The sequence below is a fragment of the Sceloporus occidentalis genome, unplaced genomic scaffold (genome assembly GCF_023333645.1).
Source record: "Sceloporus occidentalis isolate IW3139 unplaced genomic scaffold, rSceOcc1.0.p SCAF_425, whole genome shotgun sequence".
In the NCBI taxonomy this organism is placed as follows: domain Eukaryota; kingdom Metazoa; phylum Chordata; class Lepidosauria; order Squamata; family Phrynosomatidae; genus Sceloporus; species Sceloporus occidentalis.
Genome location: NW_028317405.1, coordinates 221,975 through 238,034, shown reverse-complemented (window position 1 = coordinate 238,034; position 16,060 = coordinate 221,975). Strand labels below are relative to the sequence as shown.

The 16,060-nt window shown below is 39.8% G+C and overlaps 1 protein-coding gene across 6 annotated transcripts in view; it reads left to right on the top strand.

The window, feature by feature from the left end:
- Nucleotides 1-15,819, top strand: part of LOC149272688 (bromodomain adjacent to zinc finger domain protein 2B-like) — a 36,564-nt gene extending 20,745 nt beyond the window's left edge. For 2 of the 6 annotated variants that reach the window (XM_089506822.1, XM_089506820.1), the window contains 25 exons: nt 1,252-1,462; nt 1,780-1,872; nt 2,176-2,237; nt 2,356-2,421; nt 3,137-3,202; nt 4,533-4,577; nt 4,860-4,886; nt 5,931-5,996; nt 6,173-6,313; nt 6,589-6,843; nt 7,317-7,531; nt 7,816-7,890; nt 7,982-8,216; nt 9,779-9,841; nt 10,383-10,527; nt 10,741-11,381; nt 11,819-12,080; nt 12,203-12,358; nt 12,588-12,748; nt 13,139-13,449; nt 13,823-13,958; nt 14,054-14,200; nt 14,501-14,757; nt 14,859-15,002; nt 15,666-15,819. In XM_089506822.1, coding sequence (XP_089362948.1) covers nt 1,252-1,462; nt 1,780-1,872; nt 2,176-2,237; nt 2,356-2,421; nt 3,137-3,202; nt 4,533-4,577; nt 4,860-4,886; nt 5,931-5,996; nt 6,173-6,313; nt 6,589-6,843; nt 7,317-7,531; nt 7,816-7,890; nt 7,982-8,216; nt 9,779-9,841; nt 10,383-10,527; nt 10,741-11,381; nt 11,819-12,080; nt 12,203-12,358; nt 12,588-12,748; nt 13,139-13,449; nt 13,823-13,958; nt 14,054-14,200; nt 14,501-14,757; nt 14,859-15,002; nt 15,666-15,819 — 4,134 coding nt within the window. Of the gene's footprint in view, nt 1-1,251; nt 1,463-1,779; nt 1,873-2,175; nt 2,238-2,355; nt 2,422-3,136; nt 3,203-4,532; nt 4,578-4,859; nt 4,893-5,930; nt 5,997-6,172; nt 6,314-6,588; nt 6,844-7,316; nt 7,532-7,815; nt 7,891-7,981; nt 8,217-9,778; nt 9,842-10,382; nt 10,528-10,740; nt 11,382-11,818; nt 12,081-12,202; nt 12,359-12,587; nt 12,749-13,138; nt 13,450-13,822; nt 13,959-14,053; nt 14,201-14,500; nt 14,758-14,858; nt 15,003-15,665 lie in introns of all 6 variants that reach the window. The other 4 variants (XM_089506824.1, XM_089506821.1, XM_089506819.1 and 1 more) reach the window with 3 other exon arrangements.
- The last annotated feature ends 241 nt before the right edge of the window (nt 15,820-16,060 follow it).

Here is a 16,060-nt window from a genome sequence, read left to right as displayed (position 1 = left end):
ACTCGGGGTGCCCGTGAGGTCCAACTGCCTAACCGCTTGGAACTCCGGCACCCTGAAGGATCGCAGGCGTCGGGGATGTGTCTGCGGTCTCCGCACACAAAATGGAGCCCTTTATTTCAGTAAGGACAATTTCAAATGAAAAATTCATTGAAAATGTATGATTTTTTAAATTTTTTTACACCATACTTAATTGTTTAAACATTTACATTGGGGGCAATTAAAGTAGAATACACTGGGCATGTTTTTGCAAATTTTGAATTTCCCTGGGGTTATACTGGGTTTTGTCATTTTTAAGACAGATCTTATGAGGTTGTTTATGGGTTTTAAAGGAATATACTTCCTATACTTTATAAAAAGGTCAATTTACCTGCATTTACTTATCATTTTTTTTTTTATTTTTTTTTTTTACTAAAATGGGGCAAACATCTGTAGCTTCTGTTTGCTTACTAATTGTTTTTTCACCGCGGGATAAAATGTTTTTCGCAGAGTTTTTAAAATATTAATGATTTGCAAAAGGAGGGAAAGAAATCCTAACTTAACTTTGATTGTAGGGGTGAAGGCCTTAAATATCCATGTCCATGGTATAGCTATGTGATTATATAAGTAACTGCGGTTAAATCACCATGGCAACATATAGAGAGGATGCTCTTGATTGCTTTATTTCTTGATTACATCTTTACATTTTGTAAATGTTTACATTTTTGTTGGTACATAAACCCTAACCAGGTTAGTTTTGTATCCCTGGGTTGTATGTATTCAGCGGTTTACTACCAAATGTACATTATCAGAAATGACTTTTTATTTTTAAGGATTGTGACAGCAAAGTTCAAAATTTCATACCCATTGTACTGTCCATTTTTTAACTCTGTATCATCACATCACTACTACAAAGCATTCATCGCTATCTTAGATGGGGTAGACAGTCACGAGGGGAAACGGGGCAGATTGGGATGTTAAACCTTGTTTTCTCACCCATCAATTGGAAAGCATTGGCATAGAAAACTCATGCCGCTTTATTAGAAAATATTTCCAAACCTAAATGGGGACATGTAGAGCGCTACGGAATATATAAAATAATAATAGTAATCATAATAATGTATGAAATTGCTTCCATGCTGCGGGGTAGAAAATTAAGTCATTATAGTATTCTGTATTCATGGTAAATCTCAGCTCTAACGTCACATGTGCGGTTGCGTGTTATGGTTACATGTATAGTCTTCATTCAATTTGTCTCTGTGAACCTCTTTTAAGGGAATGCAGTGGTATCTTCTGAAAGACGAAGAAATAGTTCCGCGTATTCGAGCCATGGAGGGCCGCAGAGGACGGCCGCCAAATCCTGAGAGACAACAGGCACGAGAAGAGTCGCGGATGAGACGGCGGAAAGGCCGACCACCGAACGTTGGCAGCGCTGAATTTGTAATGAACGATGATGCTAAACTATTGAGAAAACTTCAAGCCCAAGGTGCTCATTACAGCTTAATTATGCCTCTCTGCCTCTTCTCGTTATTGGAATATATTCAGTCTTGCCAGTTAATTGCCCATAACTGGCCCTTTAATGTTTGTATTATTTATTTGTTTTAATTACAATAAGAAAGGATCCCTGAAAAGCCCCATATCACATAATGGGCCCTCTCGTCTGGTTATATCAATGTTTGTTAATCCGTAAAGGTCCTCTGTGTTTCCGGAGTGGCAGAAGTATGTTACGCTCTGAATTGGTTAATAATTCTTGTGAACCCCTGCTTTCACTAATCTAATAATCCTAGTTTTGCTCATTTTCAGAAATAGCCAGACAGGCAGCACAAATCAAACTTCTTCGAAAGCTTCAGAAACAAGAACAAGCCCGAGCTGTGAAGGAAGCCAAAAAACAGCAAGGTATAAACACAATGTTATATTTGTGAGAACCTGCCCTGAAACCTATCCAAAATGTGTAGTAATAGCGCAAAACATGGCTGCCTGTCATCAGATAAGTGCATCGGTTAAAAGGGGACACAGCGAAGATCTGGCTGAATTACGGTCATGTAACGTCTCTAGCCCAAAGTCTTTCAGGGGTATCTTTGAGACCCTAATATTTTAGGTTCTGATTGCCGTTGACATGTTAGCATCAGAACAAAGTGATGCTTGCACCATCTTATTCTTCATTCACACGCATTTTAATGTGACATTCTCTCTTCCCAGCTATCATGGCTGCCGAAGAAAAGCGAAAACAGAAAGAACAAATCAAAATTTTGAAACAACAGGTAAGGTTGAGTTCATTATATATGTATGTGGCTGTTCTTCTGGGCCTTAGTCATACAGATACAAACAAGCATTTCCTTCTTTCAATATTAACTTGGTTAATGGACTTTTAATTTTTAGGAAAAAATCAAAAGGATTGAGCAAGTAAGAATGGAGAAAGAACTTCGTGCCCAACAAATTCTAGAGGTAAAAAAGTAACCAAGTTTTTTGGCAGTTTTGATAATTTTTACAATTGCTCTTTATAACTTCTGCATGTTATGTTTAGTACGTATTAATACATAATTTGTGACGTCACCTGTCCCGTGTGTTAATGGAGCAGCCGCACTTTAGTTTTCTGCTAGTAAAAACACTTACGTTATTAGCGAACACAACCAGTAGCCGATGGAGAAAGTCTGTGTCGTAAACCCTAAATTATTTACTTGGGAAACACCTTCAAATAATTTGTTTAGAAACTTTTGGCATCTTGATGCCGTATTATGCACAGGTAGCTAAGCAGGACCTCTCAAGTGGATAGCGAACAATAATCCCCATGTATTTTAGCCAACAGCTAGCAAAGGATTATAGGAGTTGTAGTTCAACAACACCCATGAAGTTACCCAGTGAACTTACTTCATTAAATAAGTTGCTGCACCTACGTAAAGTAACGTAAGCAGTACTCTGCCCTTGTGGTCCTTTTAATTCAGATATTCTTATTCCGCTAATAGGCGTTTGACCTTTTAACCGTACAGACTTTGTTTAATCGAACGGCTGCGTGCCGGGAGGAATTCTGCTCCATTGTGCGGTATCATATATTGTTCTTTGTCAGCTAGGAAGGCATGTAGCCTTTTTTCATGAATCTGATAAAGTTTGAAGATTGTAGTTGTGCTGTTGCATGACCTTGAGACCTGTTTTGCATGCACAGGCTAAAAAGAAAAAGAAGGAAGAAGCAGCAAATGCCAAATTATTGGAAGCCGAGAAACGTATAAAGGTTAGTTTAGATAACCAGCATCCTCTCTCATTCCAAACGTCTATTATGAACAAATATGCGTTGGGTTCTATGAGAAGGAACTGAGATCCAATTATTTGTTTTATTACTAAGAATGAAGTTGTAGATAGTGAGGTATTACCGTGTATTCAGACATATACCGTGTTTATGTGTATAGCCTGCGTCTGTGTGTCCTTCCGATGTTTCTATAGGCAATACTTGAATAGACAAAAGTTGTACAAGCCAATTTGTTATTTTTTAAAGGCAAGCGTTGGTAAAGCTAGCAAGAGAATCATGGGTAAGCAAGCAAGAGTAATATGCAATGTTTCCCATAGTGTGGAGTTTGAAGAATGAGAGGTTCAATGAGAAACCAAACTACAGACCAATGGGCCTTCTATCACTAACACGCACATTCTTGAAAAATTAGTTGAAAGGAGTGTGGTCCTAGAGCCATGGAGGTTATTGTGTTGTTGTTTCATTGTCCATCCATTTACTGGGGATATTTCACTGGTAATAGGCATAGACCATTGCCCAGCTGGCCAGTGCTTGCCATCGCTTCCCCTTTAACTCCCTCTGTGCCCGGCCTTGTGCGAGAGTCCGCCGCAATCTCTGCAATGTAGCATGCGATTTATCCAGCCATTGGCCTTAAAGTGCCACAGTCAATATTATTGTTCCAGTTTGGTAATAACAAGCAGAATTAGTTACTGATTTCAGACGTAGAAAAGTGTTTTCTGGTTTAAGCACACTTATGTTAGTAATGGATGGAGGTCCTTGGAGACAGGCTTGATGACCGCTATGTCAAGATGTTGTCCTCCAACAGAAACGAGCAGGTAGAAAAAATAGGCAGACTAGATCAGCTGAATAACACGTGTCAGACCTCATTCTCATACTTTGTTCCGATGTGTTAGACCATGAACTGGATATTGCGATTGGCATCAAAGTTTAAATACTTAACGATATTTAAAAAAAGCTTTGCAGATTCTCAAATAAATCTTCTGTGCAGGTGTGCTGAAACATCTGCCGGGATTTAAAAGAGAGCAATTTAAATGTCGTTGCCTGCTAGCGGCGTAAAATGAGCCGATTTGATACAGGATGGAGTTCCAGTATAATTTACCGCATTAGAAAAAGATCAGCTTGTACATTATTATTTTATATATATATCAGTTCTTGTGAGAATGTTCAATTATCCCCTTGATACATGTATTCTAGTGCAGTCTCAGTCATCAATAGCATTGTTTACCACCAAAGCTTGGACTGTGATTATATGTAATAACCGCGTTATCTGTGACGGCCGACCGCTGATCGTAAGACTTATTTCTGTTTTCTTCCAAAGGAAAAGGAAATGCGAAGGCAGCAGGCAGTCCTTCTGAAACATCAGGTTGGTACCTTTTCATACTAGATCCGAATTAACTAGCATTGCAATCAATTTTTAATTTGGCTACTTTGAGGTTGCTGGGATATAACCCCTCCAACAACAAGCAAATCAGCAATGTCTTATTAATTATGACACGTTCTGTAAAGATTCCTGCTTTTGTATGTATTAGCTTGCTTTGGTATTGGGGTCTTTGGGGAGTTGACTTCTTTATAAAGTGGTATTTTTTATTTTTTTTTATCTCTGTTCGTTTCTGTTTCGTAATGATGTGCCAACTCTTTCTACCAGGAGTTGGAGAGGCATAGACTAGATATGGTATGGGTATGTTTATTTTTGTACGTCTAACACCGCATCGTGATTTGGTTGTGATATGGTTCTCATAGCAATGCATAAAGTTAAACGCCGGCTGCTATCATACCGCATACCCCCTGCATGGCTTAACAGCACAGTGCATTGCATACATCTGCTGCTTAATAATACGTCTCAAGCTACATCACCTTCCAGAAAGATAACGGAAAAATAAAATGTCAAATAACGAAAATATCGGATACAGAATGATTTCTTTGTAAAATGACAAAAATATCGGAGGCGCACTACTCTCCCTTAAGTAGAAATTAGTTTTAATTCCACCCAAATTATACGCTCCGTAACAGAGTAAGGTCGACTTCTATATATCCAGAATGCTACATATCTCTACTGTTCTGCATTAGTAGTTTCGGATATGGATGTTCGAGTCTGTTCCTTGTAGGCATCCCGAAAATCTCGTGTTCCCTGTAGACAGGCAAGCTGCAGCTCTAGTTGTTTTATGCAATGCATCCAAGGATGGTTCTTCTCAATAGTCTTCTTCCATTCATGCATGTCGAGCCATACGTATTTGCATTTCTGTCACTTAGTCCACAACAAAGAAAACCGTAATCTCGCAGTTACCCGTATCTTTATAAAATTACACCATTTGGCTGCATATACGGTCAGGTAGATCCTTAATCAATTGGCTTGTCAAAAAAATGTCCTTAAGCTTCCAGAAGCAGATGTAAGGTAATCAGCCTGTTTTGGCCAATATTTATGCTTTTATGTCCTGCTAGCAAGCTTTTAAAGGAGCATCACACCGTAACTGACCACAAGTATACTCCGTATGCTTTTCGTTATATGTCTTCATTACTCATCACGTTCCTTTGCTGCTTCTGATTGTATACCTGCATTCTAAACCACTACTAAAACAGCACGCATTCAGCCTCACCTGTCCTGTATTTTTTTAGTATTCATCGTGTTTCGGAGCCAAGTCTGCAACTCTTGGCTCCGTTTTCACCGAATAGCGCATGTTCTGTGTTGAACCTGGTCTGATTTTATTTCATCTGGCAGGAACGAGAGAGGAGAAGACAACATGTAATGCTGCTGAAGGCAGTGGAGGCTCGTAAGAAGGCCGAGGTAAGTGGTGGGGAGAGACGCCGCCGGATGAATGATCAGTTGAGTGTTCCTTCTGATGGGACCTGAAGATTCCCCCGGAGGCTGTACTTTTCGCTCTAAAGCTGTTAAAATATAAATATAGAATTATTAGTCAGTACTATGGCTCTGATTGTGTTGTCTTCATTTCTTTTCCTAAGGAAAGAGAACGTTTAAAACAAGAAAAACAGGATGAAAAAAGGCTTAACAAAGAACGCAAACTAGAACAGCGAAGATTAGAGCTGGAGTTGGCCAAAGAGCTCAAGAAGCCCGCAGAGGACATGTGTTTAGCTGATCACAAGGTATAAAGTTGCCCCAAATCTTCACCCTGGGAAACTATCTCTTTGAGCAATATCGGCTGCTGGGTCTGTGGGAAATGAAGTATAAATTACATAGCGCTGTGTTCATTGTCTTCCCAGTCAATTCCCACACTGCTCGTCATGTTGTTTTTTTATACAGCTGGGCAGATTAATTAAGTGCAGTTATATATGTTTAACAATGTTCCATATTTGCCCTGTAACATCTTAAAGAAATACTTTCCCACTAAGTAATATCTAAGGCGTCTGCTCTTTCACAGCCTTTGCCAGAACTTCCACGTATTCCTGGACTCGTCCTTTCTGGTAACACATTTTCCGACTGCCTCATGGTGATCCAGTTCCTGCGCAACTTTGGCAAAGTGCTTGACTTTGATGTGCACAACGATGTCCCTTCACTGAGCATTCTCCAAGAAGGGTTACTCAATATGGCCGATAGCATGGGAGAGGTACAGGACTTGTTGGTGAGGCTGTTGTCTGCTGCCGTCTGTGACCCTGGAGTCCCACCAGGATACAAGGTACCAACATCAATGTAATAATCCAGGGGCTCACATCATTTACTGCCTATCGGCCCAGCTCATAGCAGTCCACGTTAACTAAAGCACCGTATTCCTCCTTAGTGTTATATGGAGTTAAGTTAGATTAGCAGCTGTCATCTGTGATATAGGAAAATCCTTCTCATTAAATACTTTTGCACATTCTTTAATTTTGTATATTCTGGCCACATCGTATCCTTGCATACATTATTTTTGAATTACTGATCTATGGAAACGTGTGCATGGTTTAAAGGGGCTGTTTCAATGACTCTGCTGAACCTAACCCCTTTGTAACTCATCTCAGTATTAGTAAAAAGCTCTTAAAAGTTTCTGTTGCTTTAATGTGATTAAACATCCTGAGTAAAGAATAAATGTTGGGAGATCTGTTTATTTGCTAAGCACACTAGAGAATACAATTAATTTTGGTAATTTCAAAATGTATTTTTCTTATTCAGGCAAAAACCTCTCTCGGGGAACATTTAATGAATATTGGCATAAACCGCGACAATGTTTCAGAGATTCTACAGATATTTATGGAAGCTCATTGTGGGCAAACAGAACTTACTGAGAGTCTTAAGACCAAAGCTTTCCAAGCGCACACTCCATCACAGAAGGCCTCCATTCTTGCTTTCCTTGTGAACGAGCTTGCATGCAGCAAATGCGTGGTCAGGTAATTCTGTTTGATGATGATGTATGTGTATATATGTGTGTGTGTGTGTATATGTATGTATATATATATATATATATATATATATATATATATATGTGTGTGTGTGTATATATAATATATTCTCTGTTAGTCAATTTGTTATGTCACATACTACTTGTTATGTCCTGTCTACCCATTGTACAGCGCTACGGAATTTGATGGTGCTAAATAATAATAATAATATATTCTAATTGAGCATGGTTTGGTATTTTTTTATTTATCAGTTCTTTTTTTCCAATTTATAGTGAAATTGATAAAAGTATTGACCACATGGCCAATTTAAGGCGTGATAAATGGATGGTGGAAGGCAAGCTGCGCAAGTAAGTGTGTTTCTTGATTTTGTATTAATCTCAACAACAATTGAATCTCCTTCAATTGAGCAGTGCTGACATTTAATTATTACATTTAAAGGCTAAGAATGATACATGCTAAAAAGACAGGAAAACGTGACTCAGTAGGTGGCGGAGATGGAGGAGACGAGCAGCATTCTCTTGGAACACCAGCTTCTGTCCGAAAACGCAGACGGAAGGGAGCTGACAGTGACTATGATGATGACGAGGATGATGACAGTGATGAACAAGCAGAAGAAGATGACGAGGACGAAGAAGACAAAAAAGGAAAAAAATCAGAAACGTGTGATGATGAGGTATAGAATACACTTTAAAATATGGTTTCAGGCATATGTCGAGAATTCATTGTAACGATAAAGGCAAATATTTTTTTGTAAAGGTAAACATTTTTTTTAATGTTTTAAACATTTAATATTTAGTAAAGGTCAGTCACCCTAAGTGAGGAATTATTCCTTCTAAAGAATACATTTTCTCCCTGGTCAGTCGGTGATTATGACCAAATGTATCCTATTTGTCTAGCAATAATTTTTTTTTTTTTTCTATTACTTGATGCTTTAGACCAGGGGTGGGCAATTAATTTTCCCATGGGGCCACATGAGAAATTGGAATGGTTTTAGAGGGCCAGACCTCTACAAACTACAAACTCCGAAGCCTTGTCCATTTTGTTAACTTATGTGCTGTTTAATAAAGTTATTCAAGCCTACGTCATTGGTAGAGGTGCTTGAATAAGTAAGGCCTGAATAACTATTAGCACAGCACAGAAGTGAACAAAATGAACAAGGCTTCGGAGTGCATACCGTATTTTTCGCTCTATAAGACGCACCTGCTGATAAGACGCACCTAGATTTTAGAGGAGAAAAAAAAGGAAAAAATATTTTGAGCTAAAAAATGGGCTAAAATATTTATTACAATAACTGAATAAGCTATGAACACAGTAAGACACACGCAGTAAGACACACACAGACACAGTAAGACACACACAGACACAGTGAGACACACACAGACACAGTAAGACACACACAGACACAGTGAGACACACACAGACACAGTGAGACACACACAGACACAGTAAGATACACACAGACACAGTGAGACACACACAGACACAGTAAGACACACACAGACACAGTAAGACACACACAGACACAGTGAGACACACACAGACACAGTGAGACACACACAGACACAGTAAGACACACACAGACACAGTAAGACACACACAGACACAGTGAGACAGACACAGTAAGACACACACAGACACAGTAAGACACACACAGACACAGTAAGACACACACAGACACAGTGAGACACACACAGACACAGTAAGATACACACACACACAGTAAGACACACACACACAAACACAGTAAGACACACACACACAGTAAGACCTCCCTCCCTAACCCCCCTTCTCAGTATCTCCCCTCTAACTCCCTAACCCCCCCTTCTCAGGATCTCCCCCCCCGCCCCGGTCACTTACCTTAAACTCCTGTGTTGGAAGCGTGAGGCGTTTGTCTTGGGTGCCGGCGCTTCACTGCTGATCGCCGGCGTCTGACGTCATATGCCGGCGCCCAGCGTAAAGCGCCGGCACCCGAGACAAACGCTTCCAACACAGGAGTTTAAGGTAAGTGACCGGGGCGGGGGGGGACACCGGACTCATTGGTGAGTCACCAGGACACTCTTTGCGGGCCGGTCCGAGCTATTCAGCGGGCCGGATGTGGCCCGCGGGCCGTGCTTTGCCCAGGTCTGCTTTAGACGGTCAAACACACTGGTGTTTTTTTAAATGTATTATTTTATTGAAGTTGGTTTTCTAGTAGTTATCTTCTGGGTCTTAATATCCGTCATTTTGTTATTTTAGGACGATGGGGACCAAACAGCCACAGTGGAGGAACTGGAAAAACAGATTGAAAAGATGCTTAAGGTAACTTATACTGTAATGAATCAAGAACATGAGTTATTGGTTTCTCTTACACATTTACAGTGTTTCGTAGTAAGTTGCATTCACAGGCTGTTTTAAAGTGTGGTCAATTTAGTGGGTCCATGCATGTCATCTGTGTTGGATTAAGACTTTTTGAGGCCCCTAGATGTATGGCTCTTGGTTCTGTTCCTTGGCAAAAAATATGTCAGACACTTGGCCCTATGTCTCCACTAAATACTTAGATGGCTACTGACACCATGCAGACAGTAGCCAAATTATCCAGTACCGCGCTAGGTGCCCACAGACCTTGTGAGCCCCTAGGCAAGTGTTTACTATATAATCTGGCACTGCATATCACACTCATAGGCAAATCAAAATCAGCTTCAGGGTTCTTTTCTTTGGAGAGCTACCATTCCTCCATTAACTTGTGACCTCAATGCAAAGACAGGAATGAAAATTAGCAATGTGGCTGATTTTATTTGTGGTCTGCTGCTGCCATAATATAATGGAACTTTCCTCTAATGTCTATATATTGTACCAACAGCAACAAAATCAGATCAGGAAGAAATTATTTGAATCATCCCATTCCCTGCGGTCTATGATGTTTGGTCAGGATCGCTACAAACGCAGATACTGGGTTCTGCCACAGTGCGGCGGTATCTTTGTGGAAGCCATGGAGAGTGGAGAAGGTAAGCTATATAAAATACATTATATTAACAGCTATGTGAAAAAGTTATGTCCGATAATATGTTTCTGTTAGAATGTTTGTTTGTGGTTAGGGATAAATTACCATAATGAATATGTTATGTGTGCATATGGGAACCTAGTTGTTACATTTTATCATTAATGCTGTGGAGGTGAATTTAATTATTGTTTGTTAAATACATTTTAAAAAATTTTAGGTCCAGAGGAAATGGCTAAAGAGCAAGAGAAACAAAGGAAGGCAGAAAATATCCAGATTAAAGAAGAGTCTTTTGAAAGCTTTCAAGACAAGGTCAATTGTTTGAACCCAGGGAATGGGGATAGCAAGGACACCACAAATTTATTCCTCCAAAAGCCTGGCTCCTTCTCAAAACTTAGCAAACTCCTCGAAGTAGCAAAGATGACTCCAGAAATGGATTGTGTTCTCCAAAAAGCATCTCTTTCTCCAAATGGTGGAGCATTACCCTACCAGAATAATGCAAGGAGTACACCTATTAGTCTACAACCCAGTACATCTCAGAGCAATCCTGAGAAAACTGACTTGAATCCATTTACGCCACCTGTTTGCGGATCTGGGAAGTTTTACAACTCTTCAATAATTCCCAACGAGCAGCTGCTAAAAACTCTTACGGACAAAGGCAGGCAATGGTTCAGCCTCCTCCCCAGGTCACCGTGTGATAACACTTCTCTAACACACATAGACTCATCCACACCTCTTCCACCCACGACACAGCCTCGGGTTCATTCCCAGCCGCCATCGCCCGTTTTATCTCCGGCTGGAAATTCATCATCCGTGCAGAGCCCGATGGCATTAAACCCGTTTACTATGCCTCCGCTCCAGGTAAGAGGACCTACTCAAATGCATTTGTTTTTGGATTGTAGTCTTTTCGTACTCGAGACTAAATGGAACCAAAACTAAATCTGGCACACTTCAGTGTGATTTTCTAAACGTTTGTTTGTGTGTCTGTATAAAAAATATATAAGTATACCTAGTAATTTGTTACATATTTTTTAATTAACTACACAAAAGCTTGAAGCATTATTTGCTTTCTTTTTTTATAAATCATATAAATATACCTTGTGATTTTCTCACAGTTTGTCTTATTTTTTAACTTTCTCCACAAAAACTGAGAGCATGTATTTTTTTTTTATTTTTTTTGAGTTTAAAAATAAGATATAGGTTAATACTTACCACCATTGATTTATTACGATTTACTTTTCCACTTTATATGTGCCAATAAAAAAAATCTCACAAACTTCATATTTTTAACTGATCAGGTAAAGCCTGGAATGCCTTTGCTGGGACTTCAGTTCTGTGGATGGCCACCAACAGTCATGCCGCCAAACCTTTCATTTTCATCACCAATGTCAGCAATAGGGCTTGGATTATCAGAAGGGAACAGCCATTCCTTCCTGACACCAATCATTCCTGCAAACAAAAGTGAATCTCCAGTGCCGCCGAGTGACAAATCCGCATGCTCATCTGCCGTGGAGTTACCCAAACCAGTAGATTTCCCGAGTGCCAGACCCATACCAGAAGGTAAAAGAAGTTTTCTAGCTTGAATTCTATGTGGTTAGAATAGATTACCTACTACTTAAATAAAAGGTCTACTTTAATTTCATGCTGACATAATTATGCTCTTTTCGCTGTAATCCTAATAGAAATGCAGTATGGTTGGTGGAGAATAACAGATGCAGAGGATCTGAAATCTTTGCTGAAAGTTCTTCATATCAGAGGAATCCGTGAGAAGTCATTACAGAAGCAGCTACAGAAGCACTTGGATTATATCACTCAGACCTGCCTGAAAATTAAAGATGGTAAGTGGTTAAAGATCTGAAGAAAAGACATCTGGGCTCTCAAAAGCTATAGGACATTATATATATGTCCTCTTTTGACTAAAAACTCAATGTCTTTCAAAAACAATGACAGTATTTGTATATTTTTCCATATAATTCACAACAGCGTTAAGTACAGAACTCGTTGCCTTTTGTTGATTGCTTCGCTTTAATGTCGTGATATCCTTTTCCTCTGCTCTGTCTATTTCAGCTACTCTCATAGAAATGAACAGCCCAGAAGAATGTGCTTTGAGCCGAGACATCTTCGAGAACTGGTGTGTGGAGGACCAGGAAATGGAGGTAGACATGGCTGTCCTACAACAGGTGGAAGATCTTGAACGGAGAGTTGCTTCTGCTAGCCTGCAAATAAAGGTATCATGTTTACAATGTTGTTTAATTAGAAGAGACTGGAACCAAAGGTATCATTGCAGAGTTGGCTGGCCAGACTAAAATTAGAAAGTCACCCCATAAAATGCCTCTTAACTTTGTTTATTGAAACCTAGAATGGAGGCGGTATCTTTAGAACTCGGCGTAGGCCACAATTTAGGTGTCAGAGAGCTCATAACAACGGAATTACGTGAGAGATGATACGTGAAAACTGGAAATTGTCTCCAAAACGTCCCACTAATTGTGAATAAGTCATAATAGAAAATCTCCAAAATACAATAATTTTACTTCATGTCAATGGCAGTTTTTATAATGGTAACGGGAAATAACATGAAATCTGTAAACGTTGGTGTTAACATATCTGTTGCTGCTTAGGGGTGGATGTGTCCAGAGCCTGCCTCTGAAAGAGAAGACTTGGTATATTATGAACATAAATCAGTCAATGACTGGCACATGGAACATGACGGGGAACAACCAGCAGATGAAGGAAACAATTCAAATATTCTAGAACGGAAGAGTGACAACCCTCTAGATATAGCTGTAACCAGGCTGATTGACTTGGAGAGGAACATAGAGCGAAGGTACCTGAAGAGTCCCTTAAGTACCACCATTCAGATCAAAGTGGATAATGTGGGAACAGTTACTGTCCCTGCTCCTGCACCATCTATTAGTGGTGATGGTGACGGGTAGGTCATTGAAATTAATATAACCAATTATCCTGCTTATTTGTCTCTGGAGCCTATATTTTCTTGCTTGTTGTTTTATATGTCTTTTCTTGTGTGTCTTCAACAGATATTGTCCTGCTGCATGGTGCTTTGTACAGTGTTTTCGTTCTGTATGTCAATAATCCTGCAAAGTTATATCTTTACGTTTTTATCTGTGACTAAGCTTCAAAGCGGAAGGCTGCTCTGTGCTCTACGTTGAATTAATTTGCATCAACTTTGTACATATTGGCTGTTTTATCTATGCTTTGTCACCGCCTGGCTTTCGGTGTCGTTACGTGGCGTGAAACTGGAAGCAAAATCGATTCTCATCTGGATCCAATTATCTCTTTTGCAGAACTGAAGATGACATTGCCCCAGGGTTGAAGGTGTGGAGGAAGGCGCTTTCCGAGGCCCGGAGTGCCGCTCAAATTTCACTGTGTATTCAGCAATTACAAAAATCTATTGCATGGGAGAAGTCGATCATGAAAGTGGTAGGTGTTGCTAAGCTTCTCATTACAAGCTAGAAGCTCCACAAGTATCCTTGGCTGCCAATGACAGTAATGTATCTTCTCTCCATTAATTACAGTACTGCCAAATTTGCCGTAAAGGAGATAATGAGGAATTGCTGCTCTTATGTGATGGCTGCGATAAAGGATGTCACACTTACTGCCATAGGCCAAAAATCACAGCTATTCCCGAGGGTGACTGGTTTTGTCCTGCTTGCATTGCCAAGGTAAATAATATGATTATTAGTATTGTTGTTGTTATTACTGACGGGGAAATATTTAATGAGCAGGTAATATTAATCAGGTTCGTGTGTGCCAGGACTTTGCAGCAGGTCGGCCACCCCTTGACACTTACCTCCAGGTCTGACGTCTTATCTGCTGAGATATGATGTCATATACTGACACTACACGTATTAACTATATCATGCTGTGGAGGCTGTACTAGCTAGCACCTTGTATTATAAGGAAAGAACCAGTCCCAGCTCAAATTGTACCCATCTAGAAAAATATGTTCTCTTGCTCCACAGGCAAGTGGGCATTCACTAAAAATGAAGAAAGCTAACCTAAAGGGCAAAAAAGGTTCTGATCCAAAGAAAGGCAAAAAATCACCAGGGGATACGGAAGATGAAGATCCTGCAATGACTGGGGGTTCTGCGAAAAAGGGTAGCAAGGACAGCAAAAAGCGCAAGACTGAAGACAGCAACAGCCCCTCAAAGCAAGAATGTTCTCCGTCTAAGAAAACCAAATCCACCAAGGAGGATTTAAAAGATCTAACCCTGTGCAGGTACGTAAACCTGGAAACCCGGATCCAGTATTTGGGGATCTGGAATCTTATATGTAGATTTATGTGTGATGTGTACCCGGCTTGTTTGTTGTTTTTGGCAGCGTGATCCTGGCTGAGATGGAGTCCCACGAGGATGCATGGCCTTTCCTACTTCCTGTAAACTTGAAACTTGTTCCTGGTTACAAAAAAGTTATCAAGAAACCAATGGACTTTGCCACGATCAGAGAGAAGCTGAGTAACGGACAGTAAGTAAAATCAATCAAATCAAATGATTATTCTGCATTTTCTCTAAGGTGCGGCCCATATCTAACTTATATAACCATTGTACGGCGCTACAGAATATGAAGGCGCTATATAAAACAAATAATAATATAAACTGTTGTATCTTTTTAAAGGTGCTGTTCCATTTACTCTGCATTCCTAGTCCCTAGTATTTTTGCAGTTTAATGTTTGCGCATTAATAATTTTTGCTGGGAACACCATTATCAGGTGACACAAAAGTAGCCAGTGATTTTATTTATTTGTAATGTAAATCTTTAGAGGGATACCAAAAAGACATGATCTTTTACATACCTGCCACCCTCTTAGTGGCAAAATGCCTTCTTACATTACATCTATGACGCCTGGCCTACTGGTTTTATACCATGACTTATTCTTATTTTTTCAGTGTATTTAAATGACTTATCCTACTCCATTTGACTCAGAGTATCCCTCTCTGGGGCTTTATGCTTTCCCACCCGAGATGTCCTTCTAGAGTAGGTTAGAGAGGGTACAGTCGCTTAATGGAAATTGCATTCCAGCTATAGCAGCTCTGCCAAAGAATTGTTGGTTAACTTCTGAAATATATTGTGCAAAATTGTGTAGCTCCTCCTCCATACACCTTTTTTTGGTCTTTTACCTTTTATCAGATATTCTAATTTCGAGGCTTTTGCTCTCGATGTCAGACTTGTCTTCAACAACTGTGAAACCTTCAACGAAGACGACTCCGAAATTGGTCGAGCCGGACACAAAATGAGGATTCACTTTGAGAAACGATGGACAGAAATTTTCAACATGAGCTGAAAGTGTTCTTCGAGCTTTTACCTTTAAAGAAGACCAGCAATGTGAACGCATTACAAGAGGGTGCGAAGACTATTAGAATATTTCTCAACAAATACGTTCAAAAGACAGATAAATGTCAAGTTTGTACTTCTAACAAAACCAGAGCCCATGTTTTTTGGTCTGTGTGTTTTTCTTTTCTTTTTCAACTACTGTCAATATAGGACAAGGACACACACTCGCAGATTTTCAAAAGGGAGGGGTG